Genomic DNA, 23,099 nt, shown 5'->3' with positions numbered 1-23,099 from the left:
CTTGTTCCCCCCTGATGATTGATATATGCCACAATCGTGATGTTGTCTGACTGGAATCTGATGAATTTGGCCGAAGCCAACTGAGGCCACGCCAGAAGCGCATTGAATATTGCTCTCAGTTCCAGAATATTGATTGGAAGTAAAGACTCCACCTGAGTCCAAACACCCTGAGCCTTCAGGGAATTCCAGACTGCACCCCAGCCCAGTAGGCTGGCGTCCATTGTCACTATCACCCACGAGGGTCTGCGGAAACAAGTCCCCTGGGACAGATGATCCAGCGACAACCACCAAAGAAGAGAGTCTCTGGTCTCTTGATCCAGATTTATCTGAGGAGATAAATTCGCATAGTCCCCATTCCACTATCCGAGCATGCACAGCTGCAGTGGTCTGAGATGAAAGTGGGCAAATGGAATGATGTCCATTGCCGCTACCATTAATCCAATGACCTCCATACACTGAACTACTGATGGCCGAGGGTTCGGACTGAAGTGCTCAGCAAGTATTTAGAATCTTTGTTTTTCTGACCTCCGTCAGAAATATTTTCATGTCTACCGAGTCTATCAGAGTCCCCAAGAAGGGAACCCTTGTCCGTGGAACTAGTGAACTCTTTTCTATGTTCACCTTCCAACTGTGAGTTCTCAGGAAAGACAATACTATGTCCGTGTGAGATTTTGTCAAATGATAAGTTGACGCCTGAATCAGAATATCATCCAGATAAGGCGCCACTGTTATGCCCCGTGGTCTGAGAACCGCTAGAAGAGACCCTTTGTGAAGATTCTGGGTGCTGTGGCCAACCTGAAGGAAGAGCCACAAACTGATAATGTTTGTCCAGGAAGGCAAACCTTAGGAACTGATGATGATCCTTGTGAATAGGGATATGAAGGTATGCATCCATCAAGTCCACGGTAGTCATAAATTGACCCTCCTGAATCATTGGTAAGATTGTTCGTATAGTCTCCATCTTGAATGATGGAACTCTGAGAAACTTGTTTAGACACTTGAGATCTAAAATGGGTCTGAAAGTTCCCTCTTTTTTGGGAACCACGAAAAGATTTGAGTAAAACCCCTACCCCTGTTCCAGTTTTGGAACGGGACAAATTACTCCCATGGTAGAGAGGTCTTTTACACAGCGTAAGAACGCCTCTCTTTTTATCTGGTCTACAGATAATCGTGAAAGATGAAATCTCCCTCTTGGGAGAAAATCCTTGAATTCCAGTTGATACCCATGGGTCACGATTTCCAGTGCCCAAGGGTCCTGAAGTCTCTTGCCCAAGCCTGGGCAAAGAAAGAAAGTCTGCCCTCTACTAGGTCCGGTCCCGGATTGGGGGCCGCCCCTTCATCCTGTCTTTGTAGCAGCAGCGGGCTTCTTGGATTGTTTACCTTTATTCCAAGCCTGGTTGGTTCTCCAGACTGACTTGGATTGAGCAAAGTTCCCTTCCTGCTTTGTGGAGGAAGAGGAAGCAGAGGGTCCTCCTTTAAAGTTTCGAAAAGAACGAAAATTATTTTGTTTACCCCTCATCTTAACAGACTTATCCTGAGGTAGGGCATGGTCTTTACTTCCAGTAATGTCAGAAATGATTTCCTTCAATTCAGGCCTGAATAGGGCCTTACCTTTAAAAGGAATAGCTAAAAGCTTAGATTTTGATAACACATCAGCAGACCAAGATTTGAGCCATAATACCCTACGCGCTAAAATGGCAAATCCTACATTTTTCGCCGCTAGTTTAGCAATTTGAAAAGCGGCATCAGTAATAAAAGAATTAGCTAGCTTGAGAGCCTTAATTATATCCAAAATGTCATCTAATGGAGTCTAAACCTTCAGAGACTCTTCACAATGGCTTCCAAACACATAGAGCAATGAGTTTCCTCAATGTCAGACATGTTGAACAGACTAGTAATAACCATAGTAGTCGTTAAACACTTTATTTATTGAATTAAACAGTTTTTAGAAAAACGTGTACTGCACCTTTAAAAAATAAAAAAGCGCACAATTTTTTCAAACTGCCTAAAAAACGTTAAATAACACTATCTAATTAGCTACACATACACAATAGTGCCAAAAATTATTGCACCCTGAGGCAAAAGGGCAAAATTAAACTCTAAACGTTCTTTATAGCAAAAAATGTATTTGATTTCAAAAAACGACCCCTGCACCTCGCCACAGCTCTGCTGTGGCGCCTACCTGCCCCCAGGGAACTGCAAAAGGACTTGCTAATGATCCGTTTAACAGGACATCAGTGTAGATCCATCCGGAGCTAATGCCTGCTGCCTTCACAGCCAGATGAACTGCACGCATGGGAAGCGGTTTAGCCAAAAGCCATGTGGTCCCCAAACATAAACCTCATAAAAACAGCTATAGAAACGTATGTTATTCACTAATAAAAACCAAACCGTTAAGCTGCCTCTCCCAGTGTCTCTGATATATGCTGCAATATGCATAAAGCCCAGTATCATGTTAACAAATAATACATACAGGTTTTCAGTAATACCCTCTGTTTCAACAGTTCTACTGCTTACCCCTTCCCTTGCAGGGAAAAACATGTCAGCCAGTTCTGATACACCAAGTCTCCTCAGAAGTAAAGGACTGAACATACCTCAATGCTGCTTGTAGCATGAAACCGTTCTCCACACTGAAGATCTCTCTTGTACTACCTTCAGAAGCTCTGTGGGAACCAACGTGGATCTTAGTTACATCTGCTAAGATCATTAACCTCAGGGCAGAAATCTTCTATATCCCCCTGAGGGAAATAGTACTCGCCGGTACCATTTAAAATAAAAAACTTCTTGATTGAAGAAACTAAAACTAACACCTCACTTTACCTCTTCCTAGTACAAACACAGGCAAAGAGAATAACTGGGGGTGAAGGGGAAGGGAGGAGCTATATATACAGCTCTGCTGTGGTGCTATTTGCCACTTCCTGTTAGCAGGAGGATAATATCCCACAAGTAAGGATGAAATCCGTGGACTCATCGTATCTTGTAGAAGAAATATCCAAAGTGCTTATTGGTTAAAAAAAGATGTATGCAAAACTATAAGAGAATGCAAGGTGAAATATGCTAAAATGGCAAGTTATGTGTTTGGGGGAAAAAAGTAGTTATCAATGCCAGGTTTATTCCTATCACATTCTCTTTGCCCTGCAAGATTCTCATTTATAGAGAAATTACTTTGAGGTTCCCTTTTTTAGAAAACTGAGCAAGGTCTGCCCATGTGAGAAAAATTATACCCAAAATATACCTAATCAAAAAGGCCAAAAGTAGTTTTTTGGAGAAGCAATATAATCTCCATAGCGTTCTAATAACCATTTATAATCAAAGTTATCCTTAGGAGAGCAGACTGATAATTTAACAGGTGCTGGGCACAGAGGCATAACTGGACCTCACTTGGCCTCTGGGCAAAGGCTGTCATTGGTTCCCATTTCTACAGAAGCTAAGCCAGCACCATATAGGAGCTACAGGAGCTGGTTCTGTGTGATTGTGAGTCATATTTCCACTTTGCTTAAATGGACATGAAACCCAAATTTGTTCGTTCATGATTCAGATAGAGAATACAATTTACAATGTTAAACAACTTTTTTTTTACTTCCATTATCTAATTTGCTTCACTGTTTTGGTATCCTTTGTTGAAAAAGCAGTAATGCACTCCTGGGAGCAAGCTGAACACATTGGGTGAGCCAATGACAAAACATATATGTGCATCCACCAATCAGTAGCTCATGAGCCTACTTAGATTAGATAATAGATGTAAATTTGAAAATATCATGCTCTATCTGAATCATGCAAGACAAAAATTGAGTTTCATATCCCTGTAATCAAAAGAAAATGCACCTCCTTTACAATCACGGTGACAGGTTTTTCTATACATCAACACTGTGGCCATCAAATTTGTGAAAGCAAATCTTAACACTTTCTATATAATATAAACCCTGTTTTTTAGGGGGACAGACAAGAAGCAGGTGGTCTGCCCCCCTATATCAGTATCACTACTGATTGTAGTGCGAAATAGGCCCCCTACAGATGTAAGCCCGGTCTCAACTGACACCTTTGAGCTCCTGTAGTTACGCCTGTAGGTGGTGGACAGAAATAAATATACTTATGCTCACCTGCAAGCAAAAGACAACAGAAACCTTTTACAGTATTTTATTGCCATTACTTCTAGTAGGTATCAATAAATATTCTACAAAAACAGGAGCTCCCAAGGTTCCCTAAAAAAAGCTCTCACCTTGAATGGGGGTTGATCTGAAAGCGGGCAGTGATGCTATGTTACTCAAACCAGAGGGACCAAAAATGGTCAGAATGTACCTACTTTCACTGCTTGATGGAGCTTTGTTTTATAATGTATTGTCTAAATAAAGTTTTTTGTTTTTAAATTTTGACTACTTTTTACAGAGGCCTTCCCATGCAGTTCTAGTTTGCAAGAGGTCAAAGCTTGTTCTAAAATTCATGTAGAAAAGAAACAAAATCCTGAAACGGAATTCTAACACCTTGTTTTAAATAGGTTCTTTTACATAAATGAGAGAAAACTTGTGTCCCTTTAAAAGGCCATTAAATACAGTATAATTGCACAATCAAAAATGCATAATACAAAGATTATTCAATTTCACATAGAAAAAAAGACATGCAATGTAATTTGTAAAAGATACACAGAAATGTACAGAATATAATCCTTATTTGCTGAAGTTACACAGAAACTGTCAAAGTATAATGAAAATAAAATCACAATCCTAAATACACTGCAGTATACAGAATCTAAATGAATTTAAATACCAAATGGAAAATACGTTGTTTAAATGTAATGAAACTTAAGAACAAAATCTGAAGTCTAAAGTAAATGAAAATATCATACCTCCCAACATTTGTGAATAGTTATAAACTCAGAAGGTTGAGGGGAACTGTTGCGGTTCTTTGGGTGCGGTCTTGTTGGGAGTGGGCGTGATCATGTGTGTGTCTGAGCGATTCATGGCATATCTGGTCTGTCTGTGGGTGGGGCTAAGGAAACTTCTTAATTCAGGGCATATGGCTGTCTCGGAACAGCAGGACAGAGCTCAGAATTAGGGACTGTCACTCTCAAATAGGGACAGATAGGAGGTCTGATGTACAAAAAATGTAAATGCAACAAAACTTCCATGTCAAGCAGAGCTACATTGTACTGTGCTTGTCTCTCCACATCTAGAAATTTGCCTTTCTAGAATTTTGTGATGGATCTTACCTGACCAAAGAGCTTTAGAGAATCAGGCCCTTAGTATTTAAAAGGTGTTGGATACATAGCTTAAGTTCGGCTCTGGAGCTGCAACATGCTCTAACAAATTAAACAGTGCTAGATTACAAGTGGCGCGACAACACGTGTTTTCTTGATTTAGAAAACTTCGCTAGAGTTAAGCTTTTTACGCTAGTCGGGTTGAGCTCGTATTACAAGTTAAAAAATGTTTTATTTTTCGCAAGCGTTAACCCGAATAGCGCAAAAATCCTAACTTAAGTTTTCGCATGTGCGTGTATGTATTCCCCATAGAAATCAATGGAGACAAAAAAGTGGAAAAAAAACCTTAGTCCCTAGATCGCGCAAACACCATTGCATTTTTCGATTGCCCATAGAAGTCAATGGAGAAAACAAAACTGTTGAAAAAAAACCCTAACCCCCATCATGCAAACAACATAGCATATTCGCATTAGCAAATATAAATTATTTACAGTAACTACATAGTTAACATCTTTATTAACTATGAATATTGCATATATATGTTTTATCATGTTTTCATCTACTTAATGGCAAAAAGTTCTAATGCGCTTATATACAGGGAGTGCAGAATTATAAGGCAAGTTGTATTTTTGTGGATTAATTTTATTATTGAACAACAACCATGTTCTCAATGAACCCAAAAAACTCATTAATATCAAAGCTGAATAGTTTTGGAAGTAGTTTTTAGTTTGTTTTTAGTTATAGCTATTTTAGGGGGATATCTGTGTGTGCAGGTGACTATTACTGTGCATAATTATTAGGCAACTTAACAAAAAACAAATATATACCCATTTCAATTATTTATTTTTACCAGTGAAACCAATATAACATCTCAACATTCACAAATATACATTTCTGACATTCAAAAACAAAACAAAAACAAATCAGTGACCAATATAGCCACCTTTCTTTGCAAGGACACTCAAAAGCCTGCCATCCATGGATTCTGTCAGTGTTTTGATCTGTTCACCATCAACATTGCGTGCAGCAGCAACCACAGCCTCCCAGACACTGTTCAGAGAGGTGTACTGTTTTCCCTCCTTGTAAATCTCACATTTGATGATGGACCACAGGTTCTCAATGGGGTTCAGATCAGGTGAACAAGGAGGCCATGTCATTAGATTTTCTTCTTTTATACCCTTTCTTGCCAGCCACGCTGTGGAGTACTTGGACGCGTGTGATGGAGCATTGTCCTGCATGAAAATCATGTTTTTCTTGAAGGATGCAGACTTCTTCCTGTACCACTGCTTGAAGAAGGTGTCTTCCAGAAACTGGCAGTAGGACTGGGAGTTGAGCTTGACTCCATCCTCAACCCGAAAAGGCCCCACAAGCTCATCTTTGATGATACCAGCCCTAACCAGTACTCCACCTCCACCTTGCTGGCGTCTGAGTCGGACTGGAGCTCTCTGCCCTTTACCAATCCAGCCACGGGCCCATCCATCTGGCCCATCAAGACTCCCTCTCATTTCATCAGTCCATAAAACCCTTAGAAAAATCAGTCTTGAGATATTTCTTGGCCCAGTCTTGACGTTTCAGCTTGTGTGTCTTGTTCAGTGGTGGTCGTCTTTCAGCCTTTCTTACCTTGGCCATGTCTCTGAGTATTGCACACCTTGTGCTTTTGGTCACTCCAGTGATGTTGTAGCTCTGAAATATGGCCAAACTGGTGGCAAGTGGCATCTTGGCAGCTGCACGCTTGACTTTTCTCAGTTCATGGGCAGTTATTTTGCGCCTTGGTTTTTCCACACGCTTCTTGCGACCCTGTTGACTATTTTGAATGAAACGCTTGATTGTTCGATGATCACGCTTCAGAAGCTTTGCAATTTTAAGAGTGCTGCATCCCTCTGCAAGATATCTCACTATTTTTTACTTTTCTGAGCCTGTCAAGTCCTTCTTTTGACCCATTTTGCCAAAGGAAAGGAAGTTGCCTAATAATTATGCACACCTGATATAGGGTGTTGATGTCATTAGACCACACCCCTTCTCATTACAGAGATGCACATCACCTAATATGCTTAATTGGTAGTAGGCTTTCGAGCCTATACAGCTTGGAGTAAGACAACATGCATAAAGAGGATGATGTGGTCAAAATACTCATTTGCCTAATAATTCTGCACTCCCTGTATATGTCTATATGTGTGTACATATATATTATGCCTGTAAATACATATATACACATATAAATACATTAATATATATGTACACACACACACACACATATATATATAGATACATACAAATACATCTTTATTAACTATGAATATTGCATATATATGTGTTATCATGCGCTTATATATATGTCTATATGTGTGTACATATATATTATGCCTGTAAATACATATATACACACATATAAATACATTAATATATATGTACACACACACACACACACACACACATATATATATATATATATATATATATATATAGATACATACAAATACATCTTTAGACATGTATGTATCTCAATGTTAAAGAGATCTCATATCTTTGAGCACATAACTTTTGTGTGCCTTATTTTTTAGAACTAATTTTTATTAGACAGGGTTAATGAGTGTAACTACTTTGTAATGTATTTTTGAAGTGTTTTGTGCCACTTTTTTTTTATTTAGGTAAGTAAGAGGCTCCCATAATTGACTTAAGACACACACTGATTTTTCTATAGAAAGAAATATTTGAAATAAAAAACAGAACTATGAGTCTCTGTGTATTCTGGATGTCTGTTATAACTTTATCAGCAATTTTTCTATTACTCTTTTCCATTTCACTGTTGACTTAAACTTTACTTTCTGTATTTTGGTCGGAGTTGGCTCCTCGGAGCGTCTCTTTGTCTGTATCAATAAGTTCTTCAGATATTTAAAAAAAAAAAATCCAAACTCTTAGCTAACACTGAAAAACATAAGTGATTCCCTGTTCTGAGAAAACACATTCTTTGTCTAGAAAAAAAAACCAAGTTCATATAGCAAATCTTATTATAATCCCTATCACCAGTATCCCAACTGCAGCTACAAGGGCCAGCATACGGCGCAGCACAAGCTGAGATTTGGTTAACGTGACTGAATGTGGCGGCGTCCCATTTACTGCAGGTTCTGAAATCTGTCTCTCTGTGCAACCCAGTTCAGTAAGTTCCACATCTCCAGGACATTCTGTTTCATCTAGAAAACACAGAAAATGATTCACTGCAAATAAACTCCACTTATGAACAAGTAAACTTATTAAACGGATAGAAAGGTCACAACTAAAATGTGCATGGGGTGTATTTCAGTTTTAAATAGAATCATTTTTGCAATATACTTCCATCAGCACAAAAAATGCTTCTAGTAAATGTTATTGGTGTTTTGTTCCAGTGGCATACGCACATATGGTGTGAGGGCCCGTGCACCAGTATTCAAACACTAAACCTCAGAAACTCAGCAGTGGCTTTTATGACACAAATTAAGTCTTCACAAGCACAATAAACACCACCATCAACTCTCGGAGCTTGGATAGTGGTGCACTGGCCCTAATATTTGTGTGTATTGAAAGCAATTGCATCAAACGGTGTTAATGAATTCAAAATGTTTTCTCACTAAGCAGGTATGTTTGATTTGTCAGGCTATAGTCAAGTCTTGTAACTGCAAGGTATTTTATGTACCTGTTAGTCTTTTCTGAATGAAGAACCACATAATGTCATCCTATGCATTTTCTCCTATGTGTGAAGTATCCTGGGAGTGGTACTTCTTTTCTTTAGCATAGTCCCTAACTGTGCCATTTTTCCCGGGACAGTCACTTTTTTGGCTTCCTGTCCCTGACTTTTAAAGTGATGATAAATTGCATTAAGTTGCAATCAAGCATTGTAATAATGTTTAAAATTAAGCCTCAAATCATTGTCATCTTCTTTCAAAACTTACATTCTCTGACACGCTCGTTATTAAAAGGGAATCACGCTCTCTTAATTGCGCAGCACACTTGTTCGCTCTCATCCGCTCTAGTCTGACAAGTAAACAATGAATCTTGTGATTCATTGCTTACATTGGAGCGGATAGAGAGCTATTGCGCATCTGTGGGTCGCTCTGACATGCAAGTGCGTATTCCTCCCTTGAAAGAGAGCGGTTGGGACCTCCCCCTAAAAGGGAAACACGCTCTCTTAATTGCGCAGCACTCTTGTTCGCTCTCATCCGCTCCAGTCTGACAAGTAAACAATGAATCTCGTGATTCATTGTTTACATTGGAGCGGATAGAGAGCTATTGCGCATCTGTGGGTCGCTCTGACATGCGAGTGCGTATTTCTCCCTTGGAAGAGAGCGGTTGGGACCTCCCCCTAAAAGGGAAACACGCTCTCTTAATTGCGCAGCACACTTGTTCGCTCTCATCCGCTCCAGTCTGACAAGTAAACAATGAATCTCGTGCTTCATTGTTTACATTGGAGCAGATAGAGAACTATTTTGCATGCATAGGTTGCTCTGACATGCGATTGCATATTCCTCCCTTGGAAGAGAGCGGTTGGGACCTCCCCCTATGTCACACTGTCTCTAAATCAGGATATATGAGAAGGTTTGAGGAACAAGCGGAGCATGTAAAAAATAAGATATTAAAATAAAAACACAACAAATGATAAAAAAAAAAAAATGGTAGTTTTTTTTTGTAATAACAAGCTGATATCAAATATGTGCTGTAAAATTTACCATCACTTTAAAGGGACATTAAACACTTTGAGATGGTAATATAAAATGATAAATCGTATACAGGTATATATATATATATACTCTGCAATATACTTTCATTATTTATTTTGTCCCCTTTTCCTTTAATTCTATTCTGACATAGTGAGCATTTCAGTTCCTGTTAGAAATGAAAGTGCAGAACACTGTTATATTCCGCACAGCTATTGGCTGCACACTCTAGTGACCTATTTATAACTGTCCCTAATTGGCCACAGCAGAGAATGTAACCTAAGTTACAACATGGCAGCTCCTATTGTTTTATAGACACTAAAACTTTGCACTTATTTTGTCAATATTTAAACAGCTAATGAAACTTTAAAAAATACATATACATGTTATTCTCAGACTGATCTTTTCTTTGAATGCATTATTCTATCTAACATTTATTTAGTCTTTAAAGGGACATCCCAGCCCAAATTAAAATGCACTTGGGTGCATTTCAGTTTTGAATAGAAGTATTTTTGTAATATACATGTATTAGCAAAAATGCTTCTAATAAAAGCTATAGCTGTTTAAAACGTGTATTTAAGTATGCTTACTGCACCAGCATTTTAAACGCAGCACTTGCTTAGAGAGCCTAAGTTGCTTTTATCATCTGGTAATGACTCAATTTGTTAATTGCTCACATGATACAAGCCACACTGGCACTCTGAGCAGCTGCAGTATTTAAAATGCTGGTTTACTGAGAATATCTAGCTATGCTTCACATGCACGTGCAGAGAAAAATGCTCACACTAAAACAGTGATAACTTTTACTAGAGGTAGTTTTGCCAATACATCTATATTCCAAATATGTTTCTACTCAAATATGTAATTCATCTATGTGCATTAAAATTTTGACTGGAATATCCCTTTAATGTCCAATTCAGTCTGCTTATAGTTTATAATTATTGTGTGCAGTGCAGTACTCCAACCACAGAGGGCGCTGTGGCATTAGTCTCATTGCTTACAGTATATTTTTTTCTGCAGTTTTCTATGGTCTTCTGTCACACTGAAGTTTATTTGTGTGAGGTCAGGTAAGGGGAAGCCATGATATGTGATTTATATAATAATACCAGGGTAGGAGACAAGGGGAGATGAGTCAGGCAGCTCAGTAGTGTTGCACAGTATGTAACCTGTGTAATTTCCCTCATGTATATACTGAGGCTTTTATTAGCAGAGACCTAACACATCAGGCTTGTCATGTGCTGGCACTGGGGTCATGTCTGGGTCTATTATACTATTGTTATCAATCACTGCAGCAACAAAGATACAAACCTGACTATTTACCTCATAAAATGCCACTTTAGTTGTGAAACTCTCAATAGTGTCTTAGCAAAAGTAAAACATAAAAACAACATATTACAAAATGGTGCACAGTTACAAAAAATAACCTTTCAAATACTATTTTTATTTATTAATAATGTAGGTATTGGACTCAAAACAGTTTTTTCTTTAAAGATACTGGCCTATAACATTTATAGGAAATAAGGACTCCCATGCTGTCATTTACTATGAATATTATAGAAAATCATGGCACAATAAATCACATTTTTGCATTCTCTATGGCTGATATTTTACCATGCTTGAGTATAAGTTTGTGCTTTGCCTAAAACAGCATATAGTTTGTGTGGGAAACTAACAAAAAAATACCACACCACAAGGGCAAATTATTAAAACAACTTCAGCATAGGTGATGACAAGATTAAAGTTACAGTAAAGTCAAAATTAAACTTTCATGATTCTGATAGAGCATATCATTTTTAAAAACTATCCGATTAACTTTTTTTTTAATCAAGTTTGCTTATTTCTCCTGGTATCCTTTGCTAAAGAGTTACCCTAAGTGAGCTCAGAAGCGTGCACGTGTCCTTAGCCATCAGGCAAGTGTTTGTAACTATATATAACATTATTTTAAGCATTTTTTGCAAACTCTGCTGTCATAGAGTGTCTGTAGAATTATATGGCAGCAGTTTGTAACTATGTATAACATTGCTATAAACATTGTTGCAAACACTGATACTAGGTGCCTAAAGACACGTGCATGCTCCTGAGCTCAACTACGGTTAATACAATTGAAAACTTGTATAAAATGCCATACTCCTAACCATATAGGTTTAATTTTGGCTTTACTGCCCCTTTAATACAGTTCATTTTCTGTTCAATTATATGTAGATTGTAAGTTTTTTTCAGAGCAGGACCTTCTCCTCTACTATTTTCATTGTTTAGCTTATCTGGAATATTTTGTCACTTTACGAAAAGGACAAAAATGGAATAATAGTTACCACACAGTAGATGACTGTTCCTTGCAGGTGAGAGGGGCACCCGCTGAGGGCCCCAAACTATCAGATGTAAGGGTATAAAAAGGTGCAATGTTGCTCCTTTATTTTATTTATGAAGAAGTGTTTATGGTATTGTTAGGTGTAATATATACTGTACTGATATTGTCTATATAGGTAATAGTGGATTTAGTGACAGGAGTGGGGCTATACAAGGGGAGGGGAATAAGTGCGCTGGGCTGTGGAGCTCTGCAAATTTGTCTTGCCAAGGACCCGGCAAATGCTAAGGGTGTCCCTGGTTCCTTGGCATTAGTAAATTGAATATTTCTGTAATTTACCAAATACAGGATAAAACCAATAAGTACAGTTTATTGTCAGGTACATACACACCTGATGGAGACGCACTCTGATAAGTAGCTGATTTGTTGTTTATGTCCTTAGCCCTCTTCATTCTAAGCATGGCCCGCACTTGAGCCTAGAAACAAAAGACATGCAACATGTTATAACCAGGTGGTGGTGTTTTATATTCTGCTTGTGAACGTAACATTAAACTCTAAATACACCTCATGCACCTCTCTCTAATTATAAATGCAGCCATTTTGGAACCTAGATTTCACTGTAGGTATCTGAGGGAGAGTTGCTAGACATAAGAATACACAGCAGCACTAAAATGTAGTGAAAGATAGATTTCAATACAGCGGCACCCATGACTAGAGGGAGATGGGAAATAACCTCAATACTATGTCCCTTTAAGAAAGTCTGGCCTAAGTATCTCCTGCATACCCCCCAACTGACCGGGATATTGCGGGATTGTTATGGTATTGGGAGTCTGCCCTAGGCAACTGCCAATATTGCTTAAAGTGAAGGTTAAGTTTTATACTTTCCGAGACATGAATGCATTAGATAAGCTTACCCTAATGTAATCTCTAACTTTTTTTTTTTTTAAATGTTTTATTAGGGTTTTCAAGAAATATTAAAGACAACAGTACGACCAATGGCGTATTTCAAATACAGGTACACAAATGCATGTATAAATACAACATTAAGATACCTAGTGTGTGAACAGAACATCAAGATAAACATGGTATTGAGGATCCCAGCACTCCTACATACTCCTAGAGGAGTTAGCTGGATCCATCTATATAATTCAATAATAAATGGGAAGGAGGAGGGGATAGGGGGGAAGGGCCATAAAACTTAAATAAAAGGGATACGGGCTGGTGTAGGGGTTTCCATGCAAACTAGGAAGGTAGGGGGGGCACTGGCCCTCTCTACGGGCTAAGGCGGACTATCCTAGGTCTCAAAGTTGGGGAGCCATAGGGAATCAAAGCTATATTTCCAATCTGACCATATTAATTTGAAAAAATCAGATTTTCCCATATTGTAATATATGTTTTTTTCCATTGAGTAGATGTATGCCATTAAGGAAACAACATCTGACCATGTAGGAGGACACATTCTCTTCCATGCTCTGGCTATGGAAAGTTTAACAGCTGAGAAAAGGTATATACAGAGCGTGCCATGATGTCTGGGTAATTTGCATGTTCCTAAATAAAAAAGAGCCACCTCTAGGGTCCTGGGGAGGGGGATTCCCATGTATGTTAGTGTGGTAAAGCACTTCACCCAGAGTGGTTTAAGTTTAGGGCAACTCCACCAGATATGGGTCATGTCTCCTATGTGGGCACAGTCCCTCCAACAGAACGGGGAGACCATGGGGAAAAGTGTGGCTAACCTAGCTGGGACATAATACCAGTACATGAGAAGTTTAATGTAAGTTTCGTATATAGTGACACAATGTAATACTTTTTTCGTGAGCAGGAGTGTGCGGTACCAATCCTTAGTAGGAACTGACACGTTTAACTTCTGTTCCCACTTAAGGATGTGGGGGGCTTTATCAACAGGAGTCGCGCCTTTCATCAGAGTGTAGTGTAGGGAAAGCGGTTTGCCTAATCGGAGTCCCTGCTGCCACCTAGCTTCCCATATTGTTAACTGGTGTGAGGATGAGGGTTTAAAGCCCCATCTGGATAAGAGGCTGATTACTGTGATGTATTCGAAAGTCATGTATGATGGGACGGGTAAGGGGCTATCTATTTGAGTTAGTTCCACATAGGATCCTTGGGAGGTCATAGACCATAAGTCCTCTACTTTTAAGATACCCAAATTAGCCCAGGAAACTGGGTGTGAATCCGGCAGGCCTGTTAGGAGGCCAGCGATGGAAGTTATTGGGGACAGATGGGGAGCCACCTGTTTATAGTGTCGTAATTGTTCCCAAGTTGCTAGGCATTCTTGGATTACCGGATTCATTATGCTAAGGAGTCTCCTACAGTGTGGAGGTGTCCATATTAAGTCCCTCAGGGACAGGTCGTATGGTAGAGAGGCCTCTTCAATGCGCCTCCATTTACTATCCGAGTCCTTTACGCTCCACTGGGATATATGTGTGAGCATTGCCGCCTCAAAGTATCTAGATATGGACGGGGAGGCCACTCCCCCATCCCTTCTAGGATACTGCAAACATTTATGGGCTATGCAAGGGGTTTGCCTTGCCAGATATATTTGGTACATGCACTCTGAAGCTGCAGGAGAAGAGACTGAGGGACCCTAATAGGTAGACATCTGAAGACATATGTCAATTTAGGAAGATAGCTCATTTTAAGGGCAGTAATATGACCTAACCATGATACCGTTTTAAAATTCCACTTCCAACCTAGGGACCGGAGTTCCGAGAGTAGGGGCTTGTAGTTATCGTCTAACATTCGGGGGAATGAATTAGATATTTTAATGCCCAGATGGGAGATATGGGAGTTGTTAACTATAAATTTGTATCTGTCGTGTAGGCATTTGGAGTCATCTTCAGGAAACCCTTGCACCTATATTTCGGATTTGTTGTGATTCAGTTTATAATAAGAGAGGGCGCTAAATGTCTCCAACAGGGATAGGAGTTTGGGTATTGTTTGTATGGATTTGGAGGTGAAGATGGTGGTGTCATCGGCAAATAAAGCCACCTTGTTTGTCGTACCGTGGAGTGTAACTCCCACAATATCCCTATCCTCTCTGATAGCGGCAGCTAGGGGTTCAATCGCCAATGCAAAAAGGATGGGGGAGAGGGGGCAGCCCTGACCTGTGCCGTTGGAGATGGGAAAAGGCGAAGAGCTAAACCCTAGGCCCCTGACCAAGGCCGTGGGAGCAGAATACAGCGCCTTCACTGCTTGAATAATCTGTGTCGGGAACTGGAAGGTGTCCAGAACTCTCCACAAGTATTCGCAGCGGACCCGGTCAAAGGCCTTCTCTGCGTCAAGGGAGAGCACGGCTAAGGGCCTATTCAACCTCCCAGCTTCGCATAGGATATTCAGCAACCTCCTGTGTTATCCGGGCCTTCCCTTCCTGGAACAAAGCCTACTTGGTCCGGGTTGATAAGGGTAGGTAGTAGTCTCGCTAATCGATTGGCTAATATCTTAGCATAAATTTTAACATCTGTGTTAATAAGTGATATCGGTCTGTAGTTAGTACATAAAGTCGGGTCCTTGTTAGGTTTGGGTAGGGTAATGATAGAAGCCTCGAGGAACTCACCCCTAAATTTGCCCTCCTCCATCGCTAAATTGAAGAATCTGGTAAGGGTGGGTAGGATTCCTTGCAGGAATATTTTGTAAAATATTGCAGTGAAGCCATCTGGGTCAGGGACCTTAAGGGATTTCAGATTTTTAATTACCTGTTTGGCTTCCTGACATGTGATAGGAACATCTATAAGTTACTTTTGTGCTTCATCCAGGGTGGGGAGTTTCAGGGAATGTAAGAACGGGCCTATATGTGCCAAAGGGGACTGTACAAATCCCACCTGATCTTGGATATTGTATAGTGAGGAGTAATAATCACTAAACTGCTGGCCAATTAAAGAGGGTAGTCTGACAGCTAGTGCGCCCTGTTTAAGCTCATGAATACGTGACGCGCCCCTGCACTGCCTGATTTTATTAGCGAGAATGGTGTCTGCTGTATTGCCTTTCAAGTACATTAACTGTTTTCATTTAAAAAGATTACTTTGGGTGTTTCTAAATTCTAGTTGACAAATGTGCTTTCTGAGGTCCTTGACCTCCCGTTTCATGTCTGTGGTGTCTGAGATGTGTCGTTGAAGTTCTAGGGAGCGTAGCCGAGAATGTGCTTGAGATAGGGAGAGGCCCGCCTGTTTCCGTAAATGAGCCTGTTTAAGTATAAATAGACCTCGAGTAGTGGCTTTAAATGCCCCCAAATCATGTCTTCACAAACCTTGGGAGAATCATTAATTTGTAGTATAAATGTATGTCCTTCCTGAGTTCTTCTCTGAAGGGGATGTCTGCCAAGAGATGGTGGGGCAGATTCCATGTGGGTCTAGATCTGGTGGTGTGTTTAGAATTTAGGTCCATTATGACCTGGTCATGGTCAGACCAAGGACATGTATGTATACTTGTGGACCGTACAAGGTCTACAATTTCAGGGTGGCAGAAAAAGTAGTCAAGTCTAGAGAATGTGGAGTGAGGGTGAGAGAAATGGGTGTAGTCTTTGTCAGAGGGGTGAAGGGACCTCCATATGTCGAAATAATTAAACTTGGTCATAAGCCCTTTAAATTTGCGCTCAAGGAGTCTGGAGCAGCGGTGCATCTCTAAGAGTGTGTCTTTTTCCTGTCTATACCATTATCCCACACCATATTCAGGTCGCCCGTCAGAATCACCCTACCTTGTTTGAACTGTTCAACTTTATTCAAAATCTTCCTCAGGTATCTAGTCTGATGTGAGTTTGGTAAGTAGATGGAAACTAAAGTATAGGTAACATGATCTAGGTTACAAATAAGAATGTGGTACCTCGCTTGAGGGTCCCTAATCACCTGGAGGGGTTTGAAAGCTACCCTTTTGTGAACCAATATGGCCACACCTCTAGCCTTTTTAGAGTATGAGGCTACCTTGATGACAGGGAAGTCATGGGAAATGTACGTGGGAGGATTATCAGCAAGTACGTGTGTTTCTTGGAGAAAAGCCACATCGGCGTTATGGAAACGTAGGGATCTGGCAAGAAGGCTCCTCTTACCCACCATGTACAAGCCTCTAACATTGTGGGTGATGAACCTGAGGGAAGACATTTATGGATCTGTATCCTATATCACACTGTTCGGGCTAGCGGCCTGGATCAGGGGCACAGGGGATGGGAGGGGAGGAAAGGGATTCGGAAATGTAGGAGGGGAGGGAGGATTGGTGGAAGTAGTCCACCTAAGTAAAACCCTGATGTGGGCCCCGTTTGCACTAATATAATGTTATATAATTCTGCACTATGTGCAGAATTATATAACATTATGTTTAAGGTTTACTGTCCCTTTAAGGCTGAGAAAGTCAGCCCGCTCTGATATATACAGAAAAATAAGGCAAACTATGGCCTAGATTTAGAGTTGGGCGGTAGCCGTGAAAACCAGCGTTAGAGGCTCCTAACGCTGGTTTTTACCGCCCTCTGGTATTTGGAGTCAGTCAGGAAAGGGTCTAACGCTCACTTTGCAGCCGAGACTTTTCCATAATACAGATCCCCCTACGCCATTTGCGTATCCTATCTTTTCAATGGGATCTTTCTAACGCCGGTATTTAGAGTCGTGGCTGAAGTGAGCGTTAGAATTCTAACGACAAAACTCCAGCCGCAGAAAACAGTCAGTAGTTAAGAGCTTTCTGGGCTAACGCCGGTTCATAAAGCTCTTAACTACTGTGCTCTAAAGTACACTAACACCCATAAACTACCTATGTACCCCTAAACCGAGGTCCCCCCACATCGCCGCCACTCTATTAAATTTTTTAACCCCTAATCTGCTGCTCCGCAAACCGCCGCCACCTACGTTATCCCTATGTACCCCTAATCTGCTGCCCCTAACACCGCCGACCCCTACATAATATTTATTAACCCCTAATCTGCCCCCCACAACGTCGCCGCCAGCTACCTACAATAATTAACCCCTAATCTGCCGACCGCATCTCACCGCTACTATAATAAAGTTATTAACCCCTAATCCGCCTCACTCCCGCCTCAATAACCCTATAAGAAATAGTATTAACCCCTAATCTGCCCTCCCTAACATCGCCGACACCTAACTTCAATTATTAACCCCTAATCTGCCGACCGGAGCTCGCCGCTACTATAATAAATGTATTAACCCCTAAAGCTAAGTCTAACCCTAACACTAACACCCCCCTAAGTTAAATATAATTTAAATCTAACGAAATAAATTAACTCTTATTAAATAAATTATTCCTATTTAAAGCTAAATACTTACCTGTAAAATAAACCCTAATATAGCTACAATATAAATTATAATTATATTGTAGCTAGTTTAGGATTAATATTTATTTTACAGGCAACTTTGTATTTATTTTAACCAGGTACAATAGCTATTAAATAGTTAAGAACTATTTAATAGCTAAAATAGTTAAAATAATTACAAAACTACCTGTAAAATAAATCCTAACCTAAGTTACAATTAAACCTAACACTACACTATCATTAAATACATTAAATACAATACCTACAAATAACTACAATTAAATAAACTAACTAAAGTACAAAAAATAAAAAAGAACTAAGTTACAAAAAATAAAAAAATATTTACAAACATTAGAAAAATATTACAACAATTTTAAACTAATTACACCTACTCTAAGCCCCCTAATAAAATAACAAAGACCCCCAAAATAAAAAAAATGCCCTACCCTATTCTAAATTAAAAAAGTTCAAAGCTCTTTTACCTTACCAGCCCTGAAAAGGGCCATTTGCGGGGCATGCCCCAAATAAGTCAGCTCTTTTGCCTGTAAAAAAAAACATACAATACCCTCCCCCAACATTACAACCCACCACCCACATACCCCTAATCTAACCCAAACCCCCCTTAAATAAACCTAACAGTAAGCCCCTGAAGATCTTCCTACCTTATCTTCACCATGCCAGGTTCACCGATCCGTCCTCCGAAGTCTTCATCCAAGCCTCCGAAATCTTCATCCAAGCCCAAGCGGGGGCTGGCGATCCATAATCCGGCTAAAGTCTTCTATCAAGCGGCGGCTGAAGAGGTCCAGAAGAGGCTCCAAAGTCTTCATCCTATCCGGGAAGAAGAGGAGATCCGGACCGGCAACCATCTTGATCCAAGCAGCATCTTCTATCTTCATCCGATGACGAACGGCTCCATCTTGAAGACCTCCGGCGCGGATCCATCCTCTTCTTCCGACGTCCAACTGAAGAATGAAGGTTCCTTTAAGGGACGTCATCCAAGATGGCGTCCCTCGAATTCCGATTGGCTGATAGGATTCTATCAGCCAATCGGAATTAAGGTAGGAAAATTCTGATTGGCTGATGGAATCAGCCAATCAGATTCAAGTTCAATCAGATTGGCTGATCCGATCAGCCAATCAGATTGAGCTCGCATTCTATTGGCTGTTCCGATCAGCCAGTAGAATGCGAGCTCAATCTGATTGGCTGAACGCTGCTTTTTTGCAGGTGTTAGGTTTTTTTTCAGCTCAAACTGCCCCATTGTTTCCTAAGGGGGAATCGTGCACGAGCACGTTTTTGAAGCTGGCCGCGTCCGTAAGCACCGCTGGTATCGAGAGTTGCAGTTGCGGTAAATATGCTCTACGCTCCTTTTTTGGAGCCTAACGCAGCCATTCTGTGAACTCTAAATATCAGCGGTATTTAAAAGGTGCGGCCAGAAAAAAGCACGCGTAGCTAACGCACCCCTTTGGCAGCAAAACTCTAAATCTAGGTGAATGTAAACAAGCCTATCTAACTGGAACCAACATAAAATACAATATAGTGAGAACGTAGTGTAAACTCAAATGCGTCCCTTCTGGAGGATATGAAGGGTTCTCTGGTCAGTAGGATCGTAGGTCCCAATAATTAGACCTTGCTCCCAAGTATCTCTCCACATTATAAATAGGATAAACTATCTAATCTAACTGAGATAGGCTTTGCATTCAACGTAATGTAAGTCTGGTTTAGTATTAGTAATGTCCACATTGTCGTAATCAGGTGTTGTTCAAGTCGGAAGGGCCTGCAGCCTTTTTTGAGGATTCAGAGCACCTGGTTTTTGGCGTTTAGGGCCCCGGTCTTTAGAGGACCATTCAGGAGCAGATGCCCGTAGCTTAGAGGGAGGTGCTGGCCCTTGTTTGTCCGGCTCAGTCAGGATACCCCAGTTTGCCAGGAGAGTGTTGCCCAAAGAAGGGGAGGAAACAACATGTGTTTTATTATCCTTTGAGATTATGAGCGTGGTAGGGAAGCCCCATTTATATTTAATGTTGGCTTTCCTAAGTTGCAGCGTCAGGGGGGCATATAGTCTCCTCTGTTGTAATGTATGAGCTGATAAATCCGGCAGAAGTTGAATATCCTTAAAAGGGTCTGGGAGTGTGGGTTTGCTAAATGCAGCCTGCATCAATCGGTCTTTGAATGTTAAATGATGGAAACACACCACCACATCCCTAGGTTTATCTGAGGCAATTGATCTTGGCCTCCATAACGTGTGAATTACCCTCTAGTGGGCCCAACAGTTCTGAAAACAGTGACTTGAGGAAATCTTGCAGTTCGCCGGATGATACGCATTCCGGTATACCTCTAAAGCGGATATTGTTCCTCCTAGCTCTATCCTCCACGTCCGCCAACTTCAGTTCTAGCTGGGTTATTTGCTCCGCTAGATTCTCGGCGTAGGAAAGCAGGTTGGAGAGGTCAGTGACCAAATCATCTTGCTGCTGTTCCAGAGTGTCCACCCTATCTCCAATTTCTGCTATGTCCTTCCCCAACTCTGCTGAGCTACACTTAATTTCCGGAGTAATTGATTTGGTTTGAGCTGCAAGCATTTTTTCATGGTGTTTTCAGTGATATAATGTTGCAGGTGGGCTGTGGATTGTGTGCTCCACTGAGATCCTTCATCTTGAGAATCCTGATCACTACACATTCTCGCACTCTGGGCAGAGTCCGTAGGTCGCTGAGAGAAGTGGTCTAGGACTGTTTTCTTGACCCCGGAGGGGGTTTGGGGCGCCTCCTTGAAGAGTGTGGCATTTTAGATCGGGGCATATGGAGCACTTTGCACCTAAGTGTTACGACACAAATACTTAAACACAAACCTGTAAAGGAATAACGTTAGATATATCTAAGCCTGTCTATTCTAGAGCATGCGAGAAGCATAGACATACAGTGACGAGAGAGCGGGGCTAAAGACCACTTATGATTATAATTTAGGTCATTTCACATATGAGGCCTCCTAATGTAATTATACGTTTACAGCTAACTCCACAGACCCCCGCGCACCTCAGGAAAAAGGGGATATGACCGTAAGGAAGGGGAAAGGGAAAGTGGAAGTGACCAACCCAGACAAGCTGGGCCAGAAAGGGGGAGGCGCGAGGGGGGCCAGCAGTAACAATCACCACTAATGAGACTCTCAATTTAGCACAAATGAAATATACAACAGAGCAATACAATTTACACAGAGCCAGAAAGATAAAACAGTTATATCACATCGCACCTCAGATGCTCTTTTTAAGGCAGTACAACTGATGTACCGGCAGTGTATTAATAACTATGTGCAAGTTAAAGTCAGTTCCTCTGTTAATCAGGTAGGTTTGGCCCCTGATTACTGTAATATGCAGGAGGACAATAGACCAAATGTTATTGAGTAGGCTTAGTGATAAAGTTCCAACGCCCAAAAGTGCCACTTGTAATAGGTATGTGAAAACAGCTGTGCAGAGTGTGGCCCCTCTTCTTAGAGGCTATTTAAAGTGTATGGGCCTAGTAAAGGTTTTGGCGCCCCTCCAGAGTGGGTAGAGAGCGGCTCTGGCTGACTACAGGCTCATCAGGCCTAAGCAAAGTGGTTGACTGTTTGTCATAATATAGAATAATTTGTAATAGGGTTTGTATTTGATTTTAGGTGGGTAGCCTAGCAACCATACTAATGGGTCTAGAAGGAATGTAGTTTCTAAAATTTTCTCCATCTCCGCTATGGTGGTTCTCCAGAAAATCTGGGTCGTGTTACACCACCACCACATATGTGCCGCGTCGCTGCCCTTGTGGCCACAACGCCAGCAGTGGTCTGATCTGTGATTAAATAAGCGGTGGAGTTTTCGAGGGGTGAGGTACCACCTGTGTAATAGTTTAAGGTTAATTTCCACTACTGAAAGTGATATTGACGATTTAGTTATGCTCTGAAAGATGGATAAGCATTTTTGTGGGAGAACTATAACTCCTAGGTCATCTTCCCATCTCTCCATAAATGGAGGTATATAACCTGGAGGGTTATTGGATAACAATTTATATATCTTTGAGAGAGTGTGTGATAGAGGGGGAGTTCGAGTACAAAGAGTTTCGAAATTTGTTAAGGGTCTTAGCATGTTTCTGTAATGTTCATGTCGGGTAATGTATTGATGTAAATGATGATAGCTATACCAGTTATGAAAGTATATGAATCCCTTTTCCACTAGTTCAGATTTAGAGAGGACTTTCTCATTGGATGAAATCATATAATTTACACCGTTTCAGAATAACAACCTTTTTTTCCAGTCATGTGACTGCTATTGAAAAGCATTGAGAAGCAGTGCATTGATTAAAATAGCCGGTAGGTGGAGCTGTCCGCTTGTGTTGCAGCAAAGCCAAGCAAGCTGAAATTAATCAGTTTAACCAGACCTGAGCTATCGAGCAGATTTCAAAGGAACAAGATCTTCTTGTCTATAAATCAGTCCAGATTGGAATGCATAGAAAGAACTGTTTGCAGAAAAATGCAAGTGAAGTCTGTGTTGTGTGATTATTTTATTAGGTTTATAATGGTATTTAGCAAATGTTTTTGTTCATTTAACTTAGTTTAATTATATATTCTGTGTTGTGTGATTATTTTATTAGGTTTATAATGCTGTTTAGCATTTAAAGTCTTCATTTCAAAGCTTT

General features: G+C 40.6%; 1 protein-coding gene and 1 long non-coding RNA gene across 2 annotated transcripts in view; one reads left to right on the top strand and one right to left on the bottom strand.

The window, feature by feature from the left end:
• Positions 1-7,930: 7,930 nt before the first annotated feature.
• Positions 7,931-23,099, bottom strand: part of LOC128642779 (multidrug and toxin extrusion protein 1-like) — a 585,931-nt gene continuing 570,762 nt past the window's right edge. The window contains exons 17-18 of the mRNA XM_053695580.1: positions 12,579-12,663; positions 7,931-8,385 (exon numbers count right to left, since the gene is read on the bottom strand). Of these exons, the coding sequence (XP_053551555.1) occupies positions 8,186-8,385; positions 12,579-12,663 (285 nt within the window). The 3' untranslated portion in view covers positions 7,931-8,185. The remainder of the gene's footprint in view (positions 8,386-12,578; positions 12,664-23,099) is intronic.
• The window catches only part of LOC128642780 (uncharacterized), a 78,871-nt gene continuing 68,917 nt past the window's right edge, over positions 13,146-23,099 (top strand). The window contains exon 1 of the long non-coding RNA XR_008399707.1: positions 13,146-13,202. This is a non-coding gene — a long non-coding RNA (uncharacterized LOC128642780). The remainder of the gene's footprint in view (positions 13,203-23,099) is intronic.

Source organism: Bombina bombina, chromosome 12, assembly GCF_027579735.1.
Source record: "Bombina bombina isolate aBomBom1 chromosome 12, aBomBom1.pri, whole genome shotgun sequence".
NCBI classification, from domain to species: Eukaryota; Metazoa; Chordata; class Amphibia; order Anura; family Bombinatoridae; genus Bombina; species Bombina bombina.
The sequence above is the reverse complement of the archived record's forward strand: the minus strand, read 5'-3'. Positions and strand labels throughout refer to the sequence as shown.